The 24137-nt window shown below is 40.5% G+C and overlaps 3 protein-coding genes and 1 non-coding gene across 7 annotated transcripts; 1 reads left to right on the top strand and 3 right to left on the bottom strand.

Annotated features, from left to right (window-relative positions):
- LOC133846163 (adenylate cyclase, terminal-differentiation specific) lies at positions 1-20427 on the top strand. Of its 2 annotated transcripts, XM_062280959.1 has the most exons (8): positions 1-388; positions 4828-5483; positions 8837-8931; positions 16491-16684; positions 16944-17495; positions 18654-19086; positions 19615-19742; positions 19876-20427. In XM_062280959.1, exons 2-8 carry the CDS (start codon positions 5365-5367, stop codon positions 19963-19965), a joined length of 1611 nt encoding a protein of 536 aa, XP_062136943.1. In that variant the 5' UTR covers positions 1-388; positions 4828-5364; the 3' UTR covers positions 19966-20427. The 2 variants fall into 2 exon arrangements, with proteins under 2 accessions (XP_062136943.1, XP_062136944.1); XM_062280960.1 differs by lacking the exons at positions 1-388; positions 4828-5483; positions 8837-8931 and adding an exon at positions 15028-15802.
- Positions 7219-8034, bottom strand: LOC133846165 (probable insulin-like peptide 5). The gene is made up of 2 exons (XM_062280965.1): positions 7645-8034; positions 7219-7562 (listed from the first exon to the last, which is right to left on the bottom strand). The coding sequence occupies exons 1-2, from the start codon at positions 7835-7837 to the stop codon at positions 7372-7374; spliced, it is 384 nt and encodes a 127-aa protein (XP_062136949.1). The 5' UTR covers positions 7838-8034; the 3' UTR covers positions 7219-7371.
- Positions 8296-8368, bottom strand: Trnar-ucg (transfer RNA arginine (anticodon UCG)). Its single transcript has one exon. It is a non-coding gene; the product is annotated as a tRNA-Arg (tRNA).
- Positions 20428-20624: 197 nt separating the features above from the next.
- Positions 20625-23798, bottom strand: LOC133846164 (protein phosphatase inhibitor 2). Of its 3 annotated transcripts, XM_062280963.1 has the most exons (6): positions 23541-23797; positions 23015-23128; positions 22775-22942; positions 22615-22706; positions 22362-22555; positions 20625-21744 (listed from the first exon to the last, which is right to left on the bottom strand). In XM_062280963.1, exons 2-6 carry the CDS (start codon positions 23092-23094, stop codon positions 21733-21735), a joined length of 546 nt encoding a protein of 181 aa, XP_062136947.1. In that variant the 5' UTR covers positions 23095-23128; positions 23541-23797; the 3' UTR covers positions 20625-21732. The 3 variants fall into 3 exon arrangements, with proteins under 3 accessions (XP_062136947.1, XP_062136948.1, XP_062136946.1); XM_062280962.1 differs by lacking the exon at positions 20625-21744 and having other exon boundaries at positions 21759-22555; positions 23541-23798; XM_062280964.1 differs by lacking the exons at positions 20625-21744; positions 23541-23797 and having other exon boundaries at positions 21758-22555; positions 23015-23122.
- Between the last annotated feature and the right edge of the window lie 339 nt (positions 23799-24137).

Below are 24137 nucleotides of genomic sequence, written 5' to 3'. Positions count from 1 at the left end.
TTACAAAACGCCGGTTAGCCGTAACGGCCGCGCAAGAAAACGTGGCCGGATACGGATGCGGGTCTACTTTGCCGCTTTCAACGCTCGTTGCTCGTCGCTCGTTGCTCGACAAAGAAAATGCATCACCCAAAAAAACACGCCAAAAAAATGTTATAAAGAAATGAAAAGCCACTGAAGCTGCTGCTCCAGTTTTCTTTTCGATAAACTGCACTTGCGTGCGAATATTTCTGCCAACAATAAACGCAAGTCGAGGGCGAGCATGCGGGCGAAGGAGCTGAGGAAGACGCCTGGCGAAGATGGCAAAGTCGTGTCAGATCAAGACCCCAGCGAACTTTGGCAATTTGGCGGCATTATATTTGGATTAAGCAGCGCCAAATTGCAACAGACGGTAAGTGCCAAGTACAATCGAGAAAAAGCGAACACTAACACACAACTCTTGACACACACATCCACTAAACAAACTCATATGCAAATACACTTGTCTGTTCAACAAATGTGGGAGAAAAGGCAAACTATAAACAAATGAAATATTTAAGCAATTCAACTGAAAACAAAGCCAGAGCAAAAGCAAAAGCAACAGCTGCCAGCTAATAATTAAATTAAACAGAGCTTGCGTTTGCCCCCGAAAAATGCCCGGCAAGCATTAAGCAAAGAGTTTGCAAACAGTTGCAGATACCAGATACTGGGATACAGATACAGCTACCAGATACAAATACAAATACAAATGCAAATGCTGATGCGAATGCTGATGCAAGAGATGCATTCATGAGTTGATATGCAGGGATCGCGGCACGCTGTTTGAAATTGTTGCGCCCCCCAATGCAAATGCAACAATATTTGCACCTGATTTCGATGCATGCCTCGTATGCATATTGTTTCTACATAAAGCTGCGGCCACACGCGTTCGCTCGAACGTTCGTTCGTACGCTTCGCTATGGAATCAATGTTCAGCAGAGAAATAGTCATGCCTCTGCCCCTCTTTCTCCTACTCTTGCTACACAGCACTGTGGGGAGTTTGAACAGTTTTACACTGAAAAAAATACCTATTTCTAAAATCAAGAACATTCGTCTTAGAAATTGAGTTCTGGAAATAAGACAACTTTAAGAATAAATTCTTAAAACTAAGAAGATTCGTCTTAATTTAATTTTTTTAATAAGACCACTTTAAGAACAACTTAGTCCAAAAAAAAATGACAAATTTTTAAAGTAACACCAAAAATTTTAGATAAAGTTGTTATCTAGATTTCAGTGTTTTCACACATATGTAGTTCAGTTAGGCAATTAGATCAAATTAGATCTTAGTACTAGACAAAAATTATGAGTCCGTGTAGGGACATTAATTAATAACTTCCAAACGCCCCAAGATTTTTTTTTAAGATTATATATAGTTATATCAACATTTCGAAAAAGTGGGCGCGATTTTCTCAAACAGATACACTTAAAGTGACTGAAAGTTAAGAATTAGAAATGAAATACTGTATAACATGTTTATAGACACTTCCTGAGATAATGTGTAAATCTTTTTGTTATTTTATACTAGATTTTTTCCATGTGGGCTTCACATTCTAAATTTACAAATCTTAAGAAATATATACACAATATAAAGAAGATGTTATTATTAATAGATAGTCCAAACATGAGGAATAAGCATCTTGTTAAAATTTCAAAGTATTTTATTTTCTTGTGGAAAATATAATAATAAGAAAATTCTCTGCAAAAGCTGGCTTTAACAGCAGATATGTTAAGAATGGACTGTTAACTTAATTCTATCTATTCCAAATATGTTAAAGGAACTTATAATGTTTTACTTATTCTTATAAAAAAATAGTATATTATTTAAAAAAAAAGACTGCAAAATGAACATTAATGAATGAAACTGACTTAACAGCCGATGTGTTAAAAATTGACTGTTAAGTAAACATTAATGTTATGTAAATGAGTGCAAATATTGTAATTGATTCCCGAGAGCTGACATTAACCGGATATGTTAAATGAAGTTAACATTTCTGTTGTGTAACTTAACACTTTGATCAATTCTCAATATGTTAACATCAACATATTTTATAAATTTGCATACTTGTGAAAAATGCTTAATGCCAAAGAAACAGGTCAAATTCCCCATAGTGTCGAGCAACACGTATACGTAGCGTGTGCATTGTCTTTAAGAGGGGAGGGGCAGCGCAGAGGAACACGCCCACTTTGCATGCTGGCAGCATGAAAAAGTTTTTTTTGAAACATTATTTTTTGTGCGCTTTTGTGCCTGCATTTTTTATGCGAATTCTCTCGCACAATTCAAGCGCACACTTTAATGCCAAGCTAAGTACACCTGCCAAGCAACTATGTGTGTGTGTGTGTGTGTGTGTGTGTAAAACTTTAATTGGAACATCAAGTGGGCAGCACACACACACGCACACGCACACAAGTAGCAGCTGCTGTTGCTGTTGCTGCTGCTGCATAATATTTTATTAAATTCTGATTAATTTTCAGAGCCATTGGCAAAAAGTGTTGCCTGCTTTTGGGCGCAACGCAAATGCATGCAAATACCTCATAATTTGGCCATTTGAACAGCTGCAGGCCACAGCTGCGTTCAGCTCAATTAAAACGCACAAATTGCGAATCAACGAGCACACACACAAACAAACACACACACACATAATGAATACACTCAGACACACTCAAATACATTCGCTCACTCGCAGCTAAGCATTTTATTGCACTATTCAAATGGAATGCTGCACACACATTTTTTTACAAGATTAATTGGTTTTCTTTAATGAAAACAAAGTGCCAAAGATAATAAATATGTAGCATAAGTAGAACTCGAAGCAGCACATAATTAAAATATATATATTTTACTATTAATTCTCCATCACATTTATTGTTAGTTTAGGGAAAATGTTTAACTACCAACGAAGTAAAGAAAAAGGCACGTGAAAATATATATTTTACCATGCGTAGCATATGTGAGAAATGAACGCAATCTAGTTGGCATTCAGGAATTTTACGTTGCAGTAAATCAAACAGTCTCTGGGCGCAATCTATTTTAAAACTTCCAGTGCGCCTATTTTGCTCTGACAACACGTATTTTTCTTCCAATTTTTTCCTGCTGCATGCTTTTCTTTTGAGCTGCATGCAGCATGCAGAACAATATTAGATGGGGAATTACTTGTGTTTGCTGTTGACCCTCCCCAGTTCTGACCGGAGAGAGAGACAGACAGACAAACAGACGGACGGACAGACAGACGGACAGAAATGACGCAAATCTGTATAATACCATTTGCCTCAAAGTTGCTAATTTTATTTGAGGTGACACAGAAGGCGGGAATTTTTTGTTGCCTCATGAAAAACATGAAAAACTGAGATGAGAAATGAGAATTTGAAATGTGAAATATGTGTGTGTGTGTGTGTGTGGTGGAAAATATTAGAATAGCAAAACTGAGCATATTTTTCAACATGAATGCGTCTATTTTTAACACAAATAGAAACAACGAAACAAAAAATCGAAAATATACAAAATACAAAAATTTGAACATATATAAATACAATAATATTTCGTCTGGCCAAAAAGTGCTGCTCTCAAATTAGTTTAAGATACATTTTTAAATGTGACAGTAGTGAGTGCCTCCTCCTTAGTCATTGGAATAAACAAGACTGAAAATAGTATTTTGTAATTGCTTCTGCAACAGCTGCAACAATCACAATAATAATAATAATATCAGAATGAGAATGCTACATTTCATTTCGCTTGATGTGCATTTCTATTAAGTGCAACAGATTTGTGTCACGACAAAAGAAATCTCACATATATACATATACAATAATAAATACTATAGTATATATATAAAGTGTATCTGTAGAGAATCTAGATAGAATAGTGAGAAAGAGAGAGCTTCTGCTTCCAGCGAATATCTATAGATATTTGGAAAGTTTTATATTGAAAAATATATGTGTAGACACATTTATATAGTTTGCTGACATTGAGGCATTCTTGTGTTTGGAATATATAGAAGAATCTGGAATATAACGCATATATACGTATAGAAAATAATCTATAACAAAAATATACATATCTCAGCTCATTTGTGATATACATTTTAATTATTCAAGCAAAGGTGTATTAGTTTGTTTTTTGATGAATTAATTTCACATATTAATTTTGATGTTGTGTTTTAATTAAATTGGATTTGATTTTTGTGAAATTTATTGACAATCGCATTATTATGGTTGAATTATATTTAAAAGAAACGCATGAAAGAATCATGAATAACAAATGAGTAAACTTCAATAACAATTAATTGGTTTATAAGCCCAAAGACGTTTACTCACTCACACATGCATCGAGGCTATTGTGAATATGAAATCATAAAAAACAATCAACTCTTGAGGGCATAATAATACATTTTGGCTGGAAAATAATAAGTATGCGTAATAAGGGATTAAGTTGTCAACGGGGATTCATTTCGTTGTTTAACTTGTTGTCGATGACATGAATATTTCAATTTTAAATTTAAATTTTTAAAACACACACAGAAGGAGAGAAAGAGAGAGAGGGAGAGACTCACACTCTCTCACTCACACTCATTTGCAGAAATTAAGCGGAAGCTGATGGGCCGGAAATGAACCTTTTCGTTAACTGCAGGCGCAGCCATTGACAATCAAATAAAAGCACATTGATATATACATGTATTATAGCTGAAGTGTGTGTGTGTGTGTGTGTGTGTGTATAAGTAATTCATCATTACCAGCATTGTTTGCATATGGCACAAGTGAATGTTTAACTATTTGTTTAATTAAAGGATTTTCAATTTTCATTTCATTTAATTGCAGAACGAACAACGACGAAACAACTACGATTAACGATTTAATTTAAGCTATTTACATAGTCGTACAAACACGTATTGGGCAGATTAACGCCACTAAACTGAAGGCAGTTCCGCATTGTTTATCATTTTAGAGTTATTGCCAGACAATAAGAACGAAAGCAGGCAGACAAAGCATAAGCAAAAGAAGAAGTGTAGCTAAAATCTGCTTTAAAGCCACTTGTTAAGTCGATAAGCAGCCTAGAGACACTGTAGACAAACAGAAAAAGAGAAAATCGGTCAGCAACGAAATTTTAAAATATTTTTTATCAACAATAATTTAAAAGTTTTCGAAGACAAACGAGACGAGAGAGAAGGCAAGAGGAGAGAGTGAGTAAGAGCTAATAGGAAAAACAAGTGAGCAAACAAGTAACAGCTAAAGCCAAAGCAAAGCACAAGCTGTGGAGGAGGCTCAACTCAACTTGGAAGACCAAGCCAGCAAACAACACGTACAACAAATTTCCAAAGCAACAACCAACAACCAACAAGCAGAAACAACAACATAATGGCTGGCGTACAACGTAAACTTGTGCACAAGCAATTCAATTCACCCATGGGCCTGTACTCCCAGGAGAACGTAAAGGCCACGCTGAATCGAGAGCTGAAGGCCTTTGGGGCCGACGGGTAAGTCAAATGAAATGATTATACATTTAAATGCATAATTTCATAGAACTGCGTGAAAGTGAAAGATGAAAGGGCACACACACACAGTCTACCCTCCAACAATCTGCCCCATAAAAAAGTCTCAAAGGCAAAAGTCGGCATTAGTTAGCCCTCAATCCTCAGAGCAGAATTCGCAATATATATTTTATAATAAAAGAAGCAACGCAGCAACGCAAAAATAAAAAGTGAAGAAGGTGAAGTGAATCTACGTCTACCTAGATAAAATATCTTGTATCTACTGCTAGCATCGCATCAACTGGCAAACTGGCAACTGGCAACCTGGCGACTCGCTGCACAGGTGCACATGAAAAGACATTAATGTACATTGGTTGCCTAAGTATATACATTAAAATATATATACATTTCACAAGTTGTATATGTGTGTGTGTAAGTGTTTATATAGTGCAAAACTGTGCTGCTCATTTTGTGCAGTGCAGCGCAACGGCAACGCCAACAGCAGCAGCAACATCGCCAGCAGCAGCCAACGCTCGCAGCGACAACTGTTGGCGATTTGTAGCTGCAGTTGCTTTCAATTTGTGTCTCTTTGCACACACACACACACACACAGATAGCACACAATTAAAATCGCTTGACTTTTAATTGTAATTACCAAATGCTACACATAAGTGGAAGCAACCTCGCGGCAACAGTCAGCGCGTATCTTAAAGATGCTTTTGGACTTGAAAATTTATTTGTAGCTGCTGCTGTCGTTGTCGCGACGTCAACGGCAACGGCAACAACATTATCTCTGGCATTGTTGTTAGCAATTGTTGTTTGAATAAACCGGCCTAAACTGCGCCACACTCACACTCGCACACTCACACACTTGCCTCAGCAAGATAGACAGAGGAAAACTTTACGTAGCTTTTCAGTTATTCGGTGTCTATGCGTGCGACAAAACGTGTGCAACAGCTAAATAGTTGGCCAAGAAAGTAGCTAACAATTTAATTACAAAACGCTCCCAGACATCATCAGCAGCGCCCAAAGCAAAAGCAAAGCTGAGCACAGCAAAAAAATACCTCTCGACGCGTTCACGTTCACGTTCGCTTTCGCGTGTACATACACAATTTAAGCCAGCAGCAGCAACAGCAACAGCAGCAGCCAGAGCCACAAAACTTTGGAGCTGTTTTGTCGGCGGCCAAAACTAGACCAAGAAACTTGCCAACAACAATTTCCAGCGACGCGGACACGCGGCCTTTTCCACAATGTACGTTATTAATGCGAGCTGTGGCTCGCAGCTGTTTCTCTGTCTGTGTGAGATACTTTTTGCATAGCTTATATAAGTGCTAAACGATTCTCAAAGCGATCGATGATTCACACGCAGTAAGGTGGCAAAGACAGTGGGGAGAAGGGGGAAACTAAAACTAAACTACTAACAACAACTACAACAACAATGTCAACAAACACAATGCAGGCGCCTAGCCAAAAGTTGTGATGCATCTCTTGACTGGCTGCCATTGTAAATTTCGTGACTCATGTAGACAAAACAAAATTACAGTGCAGCATGGCTAAAGGAGAACAACACATAATTAGCTGCTGACATTGCGTTTAGCAAACATCAATTGAGTGAAAGAGAAAGAGAGCGAGAGCGAGAGCTTATCTCAGTTATATGAAGTGGGCACTTTTATCTTGTCAGCCAAGCTGAACCCACATGGCGTATGCGCTATGTGGTTATCCGTATTAGGAAGAAAGAAAATCTGTAGAACAATTTATTGTTCAAGTATGCTTTAATAGTAGTTGGTTGGTTGTTAGTAGTAGTACATATACTTGTATGTGTGTGTGAACAAGGGATTAAAATGTCTTAAGCATCATGTCAATAGCAGCATCATGTGAGGTCGCAGCACTTCGCTTAGTTCAGGCAATAGTTGCTCATCTCGGCATAGGTGCACGGCTTGCGGCAACACTCATCGACAACGCCGCGATGCAATCGTCTGGTTGCCAGCACCGAGGAGGCTGCTGGCCCATGGCTGAGGTGCGTCATGGTGTCGTCCAGGTCGAGCTCGTTGCCGGGCTGCTGCTCGACGTAGTCAAAGAGATCCACTGCAATGCGGTAAACGCGTAAACGGGAAATTTGGGAATGTTAATTCGCATTCACGTATGTTTCTTATGACCTGCTACTCACGTGAGCCTCGTTTGTGGACTGGTAGACCAGAGAATTGACCCCTGCAGTAAAGGAAAAGTGTATCCGACAGAGCCGAGCCACAGACTTGAACGGTTGCTGCAGCGTTTACGTTGTTCACCGTCACCGTCAACAGCAGCACAAGCAACAGCGACAGCGACACCACCATCAGCTGTGTTTGTTTGCATTTGTTCATTGTTGTAGTTGTTGGTTGTAGGTTGTCGTTGGAGTTGTATGCGAGTACACTCGATGCTGCAGGAATCGCGTTCAGGTGTGGATATTGTGCTTGGTTGGACGATGCCGCAGGATGTGTGTCGAAAGCGTGCCTCAGCAAAGGCTTTTATACCTTGCATCTAGTCAATGGCGCACGCTTGTCACTGCCGATTAAATTTGCTCAAGTGTTGTGACAGCTATTCGATCAGTGTGGGTGGCAGGCGATTTCTACGAGTAGGTAACACAATTTCTCCAGTGACCGATTTGCATTAGTCTCAAGGCCAAGTTGCCAAGTTTGTACTAAATATACAACTTATATAATTAAAGTGTGCACGTGTCCGACACTTCCATAATATTCCACTGGGTAAACCAATTCCCAAAAGTAGCAACAAAAAAAATTTTAAATTTGTTTAAAAAAAATTCAAAAAAGTTATTTACCTTCGACCGTGACAGGACTCGAACCTGCAATCTTCGGATCCGAAGTCCGACGCCTTATCCATTAGGCCACACGGTCTTGTTGAAGTGACTCGTTCATATGTGCACTTGAGTTGTCGCAAGCGCGGGAAAATGAACTATTTTTAGCTCCGCACTGCTTGCGAAGTAGTCAAACGGCAAGCAGTGCAAATGTGTGAAAGCAGTTGAGGTGCGATACTCAAACTGTAGTGGCTCTGCAACTGTAATGACAGCAGCACTTGATTTCTATTTATAAAGATTGACATAAATATTTTTACTTTTTACTTATACTTATTATTGGCAAACACATATACAAAGCTTCTACTTATAGCGACGCTAGCTATTTGACGTGTACAAATACCAGCTGGATGCTGTTTATGTTTAGAATCTATATGTAGTTTTTAGTGGAATTTGGCGATACTTTTATTTTGCTTATCTAGGGGTCTCTAGGGGTTAGCTTATCTGCCAAATATGTACTATGTACTTTAACTTGTTTGTAAATATTTGGTTTTATTTTGTACACTTTTAGGATCGAAATCGACGAGCAAATCACAAAACCATTGAACTTGGCCAACTCGGCTGTTCTGCGTGCCGTTGAGGAGGAGGAACAACAAGTCAAATGCGGTAGGTGCAACATTCCAGCTTTTTCCCAAACCTTTTTTGTACTCGTATATGTTATGTATGTAAGTGTGTGTGTAAGTGTCTCTCACAAAGAAATACAGTGTAAAGCATTCAACAAAACCACAAAACAACGTGCTCCAGTCAAGTGTCTTGCTGTTGAGATAGTAGCAAATGAATTTTAATTGCTTTAATTGAACACGACCCTTGACCCTTAAACCTTGAGCAGGCGACTTTCAGCCACTGTCCAGGCAAAGTCGCAGCCGTCGTAGGGGTGATGCAGTGGAACAGTCGCCACATCATGCGCTGCATCAGAATCTGCTGGATCAGATCAAGACACAGTATCTGAGTCATCAGCATGATGTAACCATCGATCGGGACACTGTGCTGCGCATCAATCGCATGTCCACGCGACGTCATCTGCTCAAGCGCGATCACAGTTGGCCGCCAGTGGAGCCAGAGTCGCCGTTGGAACACGGATCAGAGCTGGCCCTAATTCAGGGTAGTATAACGCCTTCGCCAACGCACAGCATCGAAGCGTTGCGCGAGAAGTTCAATAGTCCCACTAGGATTGTGGAGCTGTCGCCGCGAGAGGTGAGAAACCAGCGACAGCAGCTCGAGGGGAAGAGCAGCAAAAGCAGCAGCAACTTGATCAAGCCTAAGAGTGAAACCTCTTTGCTGGAGCAGGAGCAGCCTCAAACACCGCAATTGAAAGGTTTCTCGGCACCCGAAACCAAGGCAGCGGATGCAGACATTGGCTTGGTGGCACCCAAATGCGAATACTACGAGCAGCTGACCCAACAACGTCCCAGCACGCCCAGCACCTTGAAGCCCAACACAGCACCGTATCGTCCCAGGCTGAAGCGTCAATCGTATTCGCTAGATCGGGGAAGAGCGAGGAAAAGAGCTGTTGCCTTGAGTGGAGCAGCAGCCACAGAGCTGCCACCGCCCAAGCCACGCAATGGAGGAGGAGGAGCAACAACAGCCAGTGCCCCAAGCACTCCGCGAGTGCAGCGACGCAGCATCAAACTAGCCACCGAGCTGCGCATCTGCTACGACGGCGACAGCGAGGAGGAGCAACAGCCCAAGGCCACTGCCAGCTTTGACATCGATTTGGAGACATTGCCGCTGCCAGCGTTGCCATCAACAAGCCGCGGAAAAGCAGCCACAGCTGCAACAGCAACAGCAACAGCAACCAGCTTGCCAAGAAAGGTCTCTGCGGTAATTGACAGCCTGGCACTTAAGCAGCAGCAGCAGCTGGCTCTCGCACTGGCCACCGCAAGTGCTCCACGGCAACTCAGCGATGTTGGGCATCGCATACCAGTTGCAGTTGCAGTCAGCGCTGAGCCAGCGACGGCGGCAGCTCATTCCGGGCAACTCGAGGCGCGAGTGCAGCAAATGTACGACGACGCCTGCAGCTATTTGCAGCAGGATCAGCATCAGCAGGATATAACAAGCAACATGACGCCATCGCCAGCTAACCAGGATGAGCCACCAGCCACCTATGTGAGTGCCACGAGCGGCATCAAATTGCAGCGCCAAGAGAGCACAAGAAAGCCAGCGGCAATTCCCACGCCACCGCCTTTGCCACCGCCTCCAATGCGTGCCAAGCGCAGCGAGGAGCAGAAGGCTCGTCGCCAGGGTGTCGTCTACAGCGACAGCTCAACTCAGGCCCAGCAGCATGAGGCACATCTGGAGATTGCCCAGCTGGAGGCCAAGTATGCGCACATACAGCAGTCCATCACTGAGCATCTGCGTCAGATTGATGCGTACATGGAGAATGCCAAGACTGCGCTGCAACGCAGTGTTCAAGCCACGCCTACTCCCAGTACACCGCCCCCAGAGCCACCCAAGACACCCATCCAACCGCTAGCCGAACCCTGGGATATGTTCGCCTCACGTCAATCGCCAATACTCGCCACGGAGAATCCTTTGCAGGCCATACTCAGGCAAATCTATTGCCCGTGCCGCGGGCATTCAACTGCAGCCGCCCAAGGAGCAGACGCCCATCGAGACAGCTGAGACGGTGGCACTGCCCGAGGAGAACGTGCCGATTGTGGAGCGTGCTCTCGAGGACCTGCACAAGATTGCCTTGGCGCTGGACAGCGATGAGCAGGCGTTGCATGTGCTGCAAGTGGAGCACAAGACAACGCCCACAGCGGTCCAAGCAGAGCACGTAATCATTGTGGAGGAGGAGCAAGAGCCAGATGAGGAGGACGAGGGGGATGCGGCAGACAAGGATTGCAGCTTGGGACTACAGACATGTGTCCGACGTAATTGCCAACTATGAGCAGCTGTCGGCGGCGAGTGAAATTGCCACGAAACAACATGAAACACAGCTGTCGACGGGCAAGGAAAGAACTGTCAAGGATGAGGCCAGAAATCAATTTAGGAAATTAGCTGAAGCGGTGGAGGTGCAGGCTAGAAAAGAGCGGGAGGCTAAGGAATGGGTGCAGAAGAAAATGGTGCGAAAGCAGCAGTGGGAAGAGAAGGTAAAGGAGCTCAAGGATAAAGAGGAGGAGGAAAAAGAGCAGCAGTTAAAAAGGGAAAAAGAGCTGAGGGAGCAGGAGCTACAGGAACGGAAAGAGAGGGAGCAGCAAGAGCAAGCGAAGAGGGAGAAAGAGCTAAAGGAACAAGAGCAGCGGGCAGTAGAACAGCTGGAAAAGAAGGAGCAGCAACTAAAAGAGAAAGAGCAGAAGCAGCAGGAGCTAAAGAAGTTAGTGGAGTTGATGGAGAGACAGCTGAAGGAGCAGCAACAAAAGGAAGAGCAGCTAAAGGAGCAGCAACTAAAAGAGGAGCAGCAGGTGAAGGAACAGCAGCTAAGGGAACAACAGTTGAAGGAACAACAGCTAAGAGACGAACAGCTGAGGGAGCAGACACAGAAACAGGAACAGTTGAAGGAACTAAAGGAACAGAAACTGAAGGAGGAACAACTGCTAAAAGAGCAACAGACCAAGGAAAAGGAACCACAGCAGGATGCAGTAGAGACTTCCAGCTGCTCACACGAGACAACAGCAATGCATGAGGTGTCCAATGGCACTTGGTGCTCTGTATGCAACGAGTGCCGCGACTCGCCTCGTGGTTGGGGCAAGTTAACGAAAGCAGATCAGTGGCGCTTCGATAATCTAAAAAACGAATCGCTTCCCAACTACAAATCGACTTATGAGGTACGCAGTCCTTATGTGTCCCGTCAGATATCCTGGGAGGAAACACAACAAGCACAACCAGAGCAACAACAAGAGCAGCAACCAAAGCAACAATTGCAACGTCAGCGCAGCGAGATTGAAATTATTACCACGCCAGCGCCAATCACAGGCAGCTTAGCTCCCGATACCAGAGAGTGGCAACTGAGTCGCTCGCCAAGTCCGTCGCCACTGCGCAAATATCCTGCGCCTTTGATCGACACCGCGCAACGTTGCAGCTCGCCATTTGGCCTCAATCCTGTTCAAAGCAGAGCTCTGACTCCGACTCCAACTCCGATTCCTCTAGAAGCCAAGTACACGCATGTGCCGCAGTTGGAGGGCCATAACATTGGTTTGCTGGTGCGCACAGCCACCGAACCGTTGCAGCTCTGCATGTCCGCTTCATCCTCGATGCTGGCAGCCACGCCTCCTGCCACGCCCCGCTGCAACTCGCAACCACCGCCCTTTGAGTTCCTCATGCAACACGGTCTCGGGCCACAGAATGACTTCAAATCGATTGCAGCCGATCACAGCGAGGAGCAGACGCAATCCACACGCGATTTCAGCATTAATCGATCCTTCGACAATGTTTCGCCTCGTCCTTATATTGGCATTGAAGGTGCGTGCAAATCCATGTGCTCTCCCTGTGATGATCCCTCTGCAAGATTGTGTAGTCCAAAGTGTGCTCCAAGGTGTTATTGTTTATTTCCTTTATGTGTAATATAATGCCATAAAATTATGTGCCATTCTAATTCTGTGATATTATTTCAATGACTAACTAAAAGTTATGATATATTCATTTCACTGTTGATGAACGGATATTTAGACTCTTAGAATCATGTTAAACAAAAAAGGAAGGGAACCAAAACATAAGCGAGATTGTTTCTGTGCATCTTATTCTCTTAGAGAACTCACAAAATCAAAACTATCACAAATTTATCGTATCATTACGCAGAAAAAAAAAAACTAGAATGGAAAATCTTGATTGAAGATTTTATTCTTAATTTAAGCAGATTTTTACTTTCTGTGTAGGATAAAAATTTAAAAGATTTGTTCTTTAAAATTACGCTTATAAAATATGTAAGGTTGATCTTAATTTAATCCTAATTGATCATTAAATATCGGGACAAACAAAGGTATATAAAAACAAATTTAATAACTTTTAAGATCTCAGAAATTAACATCGAAAATTCACTGTATAAATTTCTAGTAAATATCGGATATTTATGTACGTCATTTATGTCTAAACAAATTAGTATTTATGAATGATTAAAAATTCAAATAGTAATCTTTAATGAAATCAAAATTCATGGCCAAAAATTATGAGAATATAATGATTCAAAATATTTGATAACCCGTAACACTCAGTCGCAATGGCTTGTAAAAATGAATCAATGTGCATTAATTATGTCACATATTATATATAAAACAGATCGTTGATATTGACATGGGAAATGAGGGAAATGCGAACAAAATTGCATGAAAAATGACAAATTGTAAAGCTATCGCCAGGTGGCTACAAGGAAACAAAGCAAGTTCACAGAACCAACAGATATATAGAACATACTATACAAGAATATATATACGAGTAGAGCACAAGGCATCCGTGTGCGTCAGACATATCGAATGCACAAGGTTTGCACCCGATTATAAGTTGGCTGCAAGTATAATATATCCGTGTGGTAATAAAACTTAATTGCTTACATATCTACCTAGGATCGAGCATAATAATTATCCGTCTTGTTTAGATATATACGAAATCGTGTATTGCAAATCTCATCCTTGGCAGACAAAATACAACATTTGTTGTGTGCTTAACAAGCGTTTAGTTAGACAATTTGTTTGTACTAACATATAATTTATGCAAGTACTTCTCACTACATTGTGTCAGTATATGTATATATATATATATATATGTATATATATATGCTATACTTATGATATTTTTACAAGATTGCTAATAATTTTAATGAGGCAACATTTTGTCATACACCTGTGCGAATACGTTTAAAAACAGATTTGTTTTGTCTCTGCTTGTGCGACAGCCATTTAAATTTAGCCACTCTTTAGTCAGTCCCATCCCCAAAATACCATATACTATGTATGTAGTCTATAGAATACTGTTCGGTTCGTTCGATGATAAATGGGGAACTACGCCCACTTGATTTGCCGATCTGTGATTTTTGCCTGGGCAGGCAACAAGAACTGAAACAACTGAAACTGAACTGAAATATTAACCATTATGGCAAGTACCGACTGCAAAGATCTATAATTTGGGGCAATATTGCTAAGCGATTTATATAATGCAAAAAGCAGAGCGTCTGCAAAAATCATAAAAGATATATTGTACGTACAGATCTGTAGCTATAACCGAAGCTATATATGTTTAGATATATGCATATATATATATATATATATATTTATCGCACTCATGTTTGTTCGACACGGTGGCTCACCCTTGGATCGTGCAGCATTTCAAGGTGCGGCACAAATCAAATCAAGAAATACAAAAAAAATGAGAAAACCCAAAAAAATCGAAGGTGTAAACAATGCAGAAGCTGCGTCTGTCTCTCGACTGCGACGCCAACTGCGACGTCGACTGCGACTGCGACTGCGATGATGTCTGCTCTCAGATCAAGCATCATTAACAGCAATTTAAATTTGTTTTGTTTTTTTTGGTTGTTCGCATAGTATTTAGCGCGCAATGCGATTTTCACGATTTTCACCATCACAAGTAATTTTCTTCTTTGCGAATATCACACACAGAGAGCAGGCAAAAAAGAATCTGTGATAGATATCTAGCCACCAGATATACACTCATCGCTATACACATATATGCCACACACACATGAACAACTTTCGTACCCACACCGATGCGGATTAGCTTTTCGTATCGGTCGAATTTCCTCAGCATTTCGCTGGCTTTTCACTTAGTAGCATACATCGAAGGCAAAAACATATCGCGCGGCCAACGCGAACGAAGAAACGAAATTCGAAATTAGAAATAGAAATAGATATTTAATTGCGACATAATAATAATTGATACAACCAAATTTATTTTCCACCAATCAATATCAAAATTTTCGACAAATAAAAAAACCAAAAAAAAAAGTATATATAAATATAAATAACCGTAACGAAACGTGCGCCAGGCGAAAAGGAAATTCTAAATTTTTTTCTGCTGCCAACAAATTATAATTCACATCTCAATTTGAGCGCAAAGCGAAAAATCAGTTTTGTGGTGTTCCAACACGAATTTTGATCAGCCTTCAATAATTGAGCGTATCAATTAATTAAATTCGCCATTACATAACGACGACACCTCCTCCCCCGAGTATCATCCCCAACAACGTATCTCATCATTGGAATTGTGTGTGAAAAATTCACAAACACAAACACAAACAGAAAAAGAAACATTCAGATTTCAAATTGAGAACAACATCCCACGCACTCGCTGAGATTTAATGCGCGAAAAGCAAAAAAACAAAATAATAAAAACATATTAAGAATAAGAAATATCATTTTTATTTTTACGCGGCGCTCGATCATAAATAAAACGCTGCCAGCAAAGAATATTTATACACTGAAATAAACGCGAATTGCTGCAGAGAAAAGCTAAGAGAAAAGAAAAGAAAACAACAGCAAGATGGGCGCACAGTGGAATATCATTAACAAGAACTACAAGAATCTGGAGGGTAAACACTTAATCTATAGTATATATAAAACACATCTTTTTCTGCAGCTTAATCCCAAGGCCAACATTAACAGCTGCTGCTGCAACTGTTGCAGCTGCAATTTCATTCATCATGCTCAGCTGACAGCAGCAGCAACAGCAGCAACAGCAATGGGCAACATGTTGCACCCACATGACATGCATCTTCTTTGCCATTTCTTCTCTCGTTTTTTTTTGCTTTTTGCTGTACGTATGAGCAATGTCTCAATGCTGTCATCGTGGCTGTTGCTGCAAATTCCTTTGGTCTCGCTGCTTGCTGAATCGGCCCAGCTATATTTAGATACAATGACAGTACAGTATCGTGGGGATATGATTTGCAACAAGAGAGTTTCGCACTATTTTTCTCGTCATTCGCTAATAAAAAGCGAGCAGCTTGTTCAATATAGTACACACTTTTAATTGGCTTAAATCATTTTCGAATTGTTGCTGAAACTCTTCCTGTCTCTCTCTACCTACTTACCTCTCTCTCTGTCTCTCTGTCGTTTATTCTCTCTCTCTGTGTGCATCAAGGCTAAAAGACGCCCACGTCTATGCGCGTGTTGGCCGCATTTGTTGAATGTATCTACACACACACATACACATACTATATATATATATACACCCACAATTATGAATGCATTCTCTAATCTCTTCCCCTCTCTTTCCTGCAGGTTACAAACGCGTCGCTTGGCCACCAGCCTCTGAGGAGCGCATTGTGCGTGAGTTCACGCCTCAGCCTCAGCAGAGTCCGGCGCCAGGCAGCGGTGGCTATTATCAGCAACAACATCAGCAACATCAGCAGCAACCAACAGCACCAGCAGCAGCGGCGCCGTCCGCTAGCAGCCTCAATGCTGCACCAGCTCAGGTAATTTGTGACCACCAATGCAACCAGCTAAGTCAGTGCTCAACTCTGTTTTACTTTTTGTATATATCAAAGTCACTTTTGTAAATATTTATACTATCAACTATGTGTGTGTTTTGTAAATATAATTGTAACTATAACTGCAACTGTCATTGGGTTAACTGGTGAGCAACACACACACACATACACATACACCTATATACTTACATCTACTGCATACATATGTACATACAACCTCACACATACCTAACACAACTTGCAGGGTCCCATTTATAACAACGTTCAACCACGAACCCAGCAACAACAGCCACAACAATACCAGCAACCACAACATCAGCAACAACAACAATACTACCAGCAACCACAACAACCTGCACAAAATGTTTATGGTCCCAACACTAACTATGCATCAAATGGTTATGCGCCAGCAGCAGCAACTGTTGCTGCTCCACAAGATCCTAATAACTATCCACAACAACCCATCCAATACACACAGGCACAGTTCAATAGACAACCATCGAGGGAGCCAGCTGCTGACAACTATGCGCCGTATGCACAGCCACAGCAGCAGCAACCACCCCAGCAACAGCAGCAACACTATCAGCCAACTTATCCCCAGCAACAGCAGCAACAACAACCTCCACTTGCCGTAGACAATGTGGGCGGTGGCTGGAAGCACATTGGTGCACCTCAGCCCAAGTCTCACCAGGAGTTCACAGCTGGTGGTGTTGCGCCAACGTCTGCTTATCCCTCGTATCAGCAGCAGCAACAACAGCCTCAGCAGCAGCAGCAACAATATCAATATCAACCTCAGGTAGCGTTTGGCTAAATGGATTTATCGCCTGGCTTTGGCATTGGCCCAGACGCTAGAACTTTTTGCTGCTGCTGTCTATCTACACAAAACTTTGTAAATCCCTTTCTAGGCATTCATATACTAATAATTAGTTGTTAAACATGTTTACACGTGGTTGCTTTGCGTGAATATTGCAGTTGTAAATTTGAAATGATTCATCATTTTGAAAAACTGAAGCTTAAGTAGTTATATTTGGCAATACAAATCAAGGCTAGTTCTTTAATAGCTTAATCATCATAACATAACATTTTAATTTCTATTGAAATCGTAAATGAACATGAATCATATTTAAATTGAATTGATGATCAGTTTTTCATGAGCACAAAGTGAAAGTGCCAAAAAAAATATTCTTTGTTTGATTCTCATTTATCTTATAGTTGATTTTCGATGATGATTAAGTTTACCTTTCGATTTAAATTTAGTTCGAATATGAACAATGCCAAATTCTTCGAATATTCGCATTTACCATAGTTTACCTTAAAATGTAAATTTAGAACCAAATGAATAATGCCAAAACTTTGTTGATCAACAAATGTAAATTTAGATCACAATGCACATTGCCAAGTCCTAAATAAACTGCCAATTCACGTAAACTGCACCTCGTATAAACCTAACCCTTCCCTTTGCTGACGTACCTTAAAGTAACCAATGCGTAGTACTTGCATTTCATGCTCTATATATACAATCGCTTATATCATTAGTTAGTCGTTTAATTACATTACATTACATTGTAGTTGCCATTAACCATAGCTCTCTCTCTCTTTCTTCTATTCTGCTTTTCTATGCAATTTTCAGCTGTAAACTGCGACACGCTGCTTATGCAAATGCTAATCGATTGATTAAATCACAACCCCCTCAGCCCCGCCCTTGTTCCTGTCTAATCTGTGACTGTTACTTTACTCTTGTCTCTGTTCTCTTCTCTCTTTTTACTCTCAACTTATGACTGTATGTGTTTATCTCTGTTGCACCACCTCCGACCAATACACACACAATCGTGCACTCATAACCACCTGTCTCGCTCTCGTTGGAATGTCCACGATACGCATGTCTTGCACTCTTGCACCTCTACAACCACCTCAACCACCACCACCACCTTCACAACTATTGCTACTACAACAGCAGCAATATCAAGCGCCGTCCAGCGATAACTACCAGCAACAGCAGCCGCAACAGCAGCAGCCACAGCAGCCAGCTCCACAGCACTGGCAGCAGCAACAACAGCAGCAGCAGCAACCACCACAACAGTCGCAATATCAGGCTCCATATCAGACGTCTCCTTATCAACAGCAGCAGCCACAGCCACAACAAAACTATGCACAACAAAATGGTGGTGCTAACTATGCTCAACCACAATACAATTCTTATTCGCAGCCTCAGCAACTGCAGCCTCAACTGCAGCAGCAACAGTTGCCCTACTCGCAAGATCAGACCGATCAGCAGCAGAGCTACCGTGGCGCCAGTCCTGGCATCATAACGCTGCGTAAGGAGGCTCCCGTCTCACAAAAGCCTGCGCCAGTCTACACTTCGCAGCCTGCCGCCGTCAGCTATCAGGGTAAGCTACAGATCCTTTCAACAGTGGAGATCACTTATAGATAATGATCCTATCAACAGTTGAGAATACTGTGAATAGTGATATTATCAACAGTAGATATCACTATAAGAAGATCACTTATTGAGATTCTATAAACAGTGAAGATCACTTATAGATAGAGATCACATCAACAGTGGCGATCACTTATAGTTCGAAATGTCTTCAACAATGGAGAACACACATAAAGATCCTTTAAACAGTGAGGATCACTTATACAGATTCTATAAATAGTGAAGATCACTTATAGAGAATCTATTAACGGTAGATATCTCTTGTAGATAGAAATCCTATCAAGAGTGGATATTAACAGTAGCGATCACTTGTGAAGATCACTTATGTATAGAGATGCTATAAACTGTGGATATCACTTATAGATAGAGATCCTAACAACAGTAGAGAGAGATCCAATCAAGAATGGCGATCACTTATAGTTAGAGATTCTATAGGCAATGAAGATCACTTCTATATAACTCACCCTTTGTATTACAGGAGGCAGCAAATTGCGCGGAGATTTGAAATGGCCACCACCGGAGTACAAGGAGGCCGCTGTGCGCGAGAACGAGGAACGTCGCCTCTTGGCGTTGGGCCCCGTCTGCCGTCCCCGTAGAGTCAATCGCGTAAGTAAATTCCAAAAAGCTATCAAACTAGATCAAGGTGATACTTTAGCCATATAAACTTTAACTCATTATAGTCACACTTTCACAATTTTCAAGATCTTATTAAAATACTTTCTATTATATTCCATTGCAGGACTACACTACCTTCTTTGCCAAGAACCAACTGAACTGCACCTATCCCAGCTACAAGGTGCCACCAGGCACTCAGCACATGTTTGCCTAAGTTCGTAAGAAGGCAGAAACTTAGAAAACAAAAATTAAAATGATAAACAAGCAAATTATTATCAAAACAATCAATGGAACCCACTTCATATAATACTAAAAAACGATCATGTAAATGTTACTAAAACGAAAACTAACGAAACTATATACTATACAAAACTATATATGTATATTGTTATACTAATTTTAAAAGCTACTAACCAAGCAACTATATATACGTATCTATCTATCTTATCTTATCTATCTATCATTATTTATATAATTATGCCAAAACGAAACGAATATCAGGGTACGAAGTATCCCCCATACTTCTGTTATCCGATTGAAGGTCATATATCTGCATAAGATGTATGATGATGGTAAAGAGAAAAGATTATAGTTTATTCTATATGCTACATACGAAATATATTGGAGCATATGCATAAAGAAAGATGACAACAAAAAAAAAACAAAAGAAACACAATACTTACTCGAAAAGTTTGTGTTATAGTTACGATTAAGTTGATACTAGAAAACGAAACCTAGCAAATGAAAACGGATATGATATGGAAAATGAACACTTTGTTATGATTTATACTTATTTGATATTTGTAAAACCAAAAAAACAAAAACGAACTAACATATCTCTATATATTTACTCACAATGTTTTACTCTAACGACCGTGCGAAGCAGTTTCGCTTAGAGATCGCGCCAATTGTGCCCTCGATTCCCGACTATATGGATGGGACTAGTTAAATGTAAATTGAATCGAAAAGATGTAAACACATATGGTCGGTAATCTTGGCAGCATCAGGTGAAATTCTAGGCGTTGCTCTGGCAACGCGTCTCATTGTTAAATTAGTTTGAGTTGCATAATTTGTCTTTATTTTGTTAAATACTATGCATGTATATTCGTATATATGTGCATACATATTATATATTGTTTAAGAGCATATAAAAAAATTTCGATTAACCGCTAAGTAAGTGATATTATATTGAAAATACCAAAACAACATCATTGAGAGCAGATAGAACTAATATGAAATTGATCGTATTGTCAGTTTAAATGTAATTTGTCTCGACGCGAGTTATCCTGAGGACAGCATAATAACGTCCCTCTCCCCGGGGGGATAGTATGAGGATGCCGTTGCCTTTTGTGTTTGAAGGGGGCCAATGTTCTGTGCTCGTCCTTGGGAGTCGCCTCGATGACGCCAAAAACTCTCAGACTCAGACTTACTACCTAATAATAAAACAAAACAAATGAAAACAAAGCAAAACAATACCAACATAAAACAAAACAAAACAAAATACTGACCAGCAATGTCAAAACTACACGATATGGATTTACCTTACGTATATATACACAAATTGTTGTATAACTATGAACAATGAATAATGAGAAGTAAATAAATGGCAAGTTTATGAACACTCGCGACGAGAAAAGCGACCATTGTGTTTTCTTGGGGATTTGAATTGTTTTGGGTTTTTACAAAGGATTTCACATTGCTCTTTATTTGAAACTTTCGTATTGCATTGCTAAAAAAAGGAATTATTATATTCACAATAATAATCGTAATCGTAATTATAATAGTACATGTTTTGGTTTAATAAATAACTAAACGTAAGGCCAAATCAATGCTCAATATTCAACAAGTTTTCCTTCATCATCATCATCTTCATCTTTATCGTTTTCTTCATGGCTTACTTCATTATCATTCATCTTCTCCTCTCCTCATTATTTATGTTTCTGTTTTTGTGGCACTTTTGTGTGTGTTTCATGTTGAGAAATCAAATTTCCACCTATTGACAAATTAAATGCAAATGAATGCGTTACGCTCGGAGTTCGACTAAGGTTAATATTCAAGTTACAGGGTTAAAAATAAAGTTATTTATGTATATAGGAAAATGATAAAAACATTAACTACGTTTAACGCTACCAATTGTTCATATATTTTGTTTTTCTCTCACTATATATTGTTTATCATGTGCACTTGTTGTTATTTGTTGTTCTTGTAAAATATATCTTGCAACTACAATATTAATAAAAAGAATTTTCATTGTTCTCTGATGGAAAGCACATTTCGCGAGGATTTGACAATTGTCTAGCGTTTAGTGGACAGTTTCACTTCAAATTGCTTCAAACACTTCCTTGAACCTCGCTTGGCAAATATTCATTCATATATATGTATAAATTCAATTCATCACGATAGCATTGAGTAGCAATTGAATGGAGTTTTTGTTTTGGGGATGAATCGCCTACACGTACAACATCAGTAACATCAACAAACAACGACAGTTAAGAGCCCTGTATATATCGAGACGTCGTATTGCTATAATTAGTTCTGTGTTGGCTCGAGATCCATATTACTGCTGCTGCTGGCACTAGTTGAGGCGGATGTTGTTGCTTTCGGACTTGCCTTTTGTGTCGAACCGCTGGCGAATCTGCTGGAACTGGAGCTGGAGGCGCCGCCTTGTGCCGAACCAGATGCAGCGCCGCCCTCATTATCCTCGACATCATCGTCCTCCTCCTGTATAAGCTTGCGTGCCAATTTCACTGCCTCGAATTCACGGTAATGCGCCTTGCGGCGCCGCTCAAATTCACGACGTCGCTCTACAATAAATGTAGTTTAATTAGGAATTTGTTTAATGGTATTAGAGAGTGAAGCTTACGTCGCTCCTCTTCGCTAAGAGGCTGCTCATCGCCGGAAGAACCTTCATCATCAATGCTCTGGGAAGACTGTGAGCTGGCTGCAATACGCAATCTTAATAAAAAAAATAACAAGGGTTTTATAATAACAATGTAGTCAAGATTAGAATGCTTGATAATTACTTCTCTACTAGCAGCTCAGTGTCCAGCTCATCTTTGTTTTCATTGAAGGGTTCTGTATAGTTGTAGGGTGTTTTTGGCTCATCAATTTTCATATGGCCATAATCCTTGTCGGCCGGATGAAACGTTTGCAGCACATTCAGTTCGTCGAACTTGGCACTTTTGCGGAAACTATCAACATGATAGAAATGTAATATTGTTAGTAGTGTTAATCAAAAAAAGGTCAAAGTTGACTGCGCTCACCTGGCGCCCGACTTGTCGAAGCTGCGTGAAGTCTTTAAAATGCCCTTGCATGGTAACTGTGGACTGGGATTGTTTTGCATCTTGGCTGCTCGGTTTTGATTTGAGACAAGTTAACTGGAATTACATACACAACACTCATTGATTTGCATATTTTAAACATTACGTCAATGATTTAATGATGAGCTATGCGGAATGATGAATCACTGCCGCAGTGGCAACAACAAACAATTAAACCCTAAAGTCTTAAAATTCGCAAACACTCAACTCAATTCGCGGCCACTTACGCCAACGGCCCCCGCACCCCTGTCTCTCACGAGTACCACCTGGCTGCGCTGTTATCGTGCCCTTGAGGGGGTCGCATGACCCAACCACCCACTGGGCGCTTGCCACCCACAGGGCTGCTGCTGTTGCTGCTGACTTAGCATGTGGCATTAACAACGCCCTTTTGTTGGCCTTTACTTAACTGCAGATGCAACCATTTTCTCTTTCCCTCTCTTTTGCTGCATATGCAACCCACACAACTTACTTTGATTTTAGCCTTTTATTAATTGTAAAATGCCGCAGCCAAAAATGGAGATTGCAAATTGCAATTGCAGTACTGCAAGCGCGTGCTTTAATCTTTACGTTATTTCCAGTTGTCTGGTGTGCTGCACTTGATTTAAATACGTTTATTATTGTTTAAAACCTTGCGCTGACCGTTCAACCGTATTAGCACATTTAATTTTGATTTTTTTATTTATTATTTGTATTAAGAGTAGAGGTGGAGAAACATCGACGGCACTATCGATGCATCGATGAATGTGAATCATCGATTTTCAATGGCAATTATCGATGTTTTGTTGGTACCAATTAATTTTTATGAAATATTACATGTTTATTATAATTAGGTTTTATTTATATTAAATTTAGTTGTGAATTAATTAAATCGAAACCTTTTTGGAGTTTTTTTTGAAGTACAATGCGTCTAATAGGGTGTGACCAAAGAGTTAATTGTGAAGCTCCACACTTTTATGACGAAGCGACATACCAAACTACAAAATTTCCGTTAGATGCAAGCTGGTCACTCTTCATTTAACATTTTGGTATATTTCTAAGCTTGTGTAAAAACCGCGTAATTTTAAAC

The sequence above is a fragment of the Drosophila sulfurigaster genome, chromosome 3, assembly GCF_023558435.1.
Source record: "Drosophila sulfurigaster albostrigata strain 15112-1811.04 chromosome 3, ASM2355843v2, whole genome shotgun sequence".
Taxonomy (NCBI): Eukaryota; Metazoa; Arthropoda; class Insecta; order Diptera; family Drosophilidae; genus Drosophila; species Drosophila sulfurigaster.
Note: the sequence above shows the minus strand (reverse complement) of the source record. Positions and strands in the feature narration are given on the sequence as shown.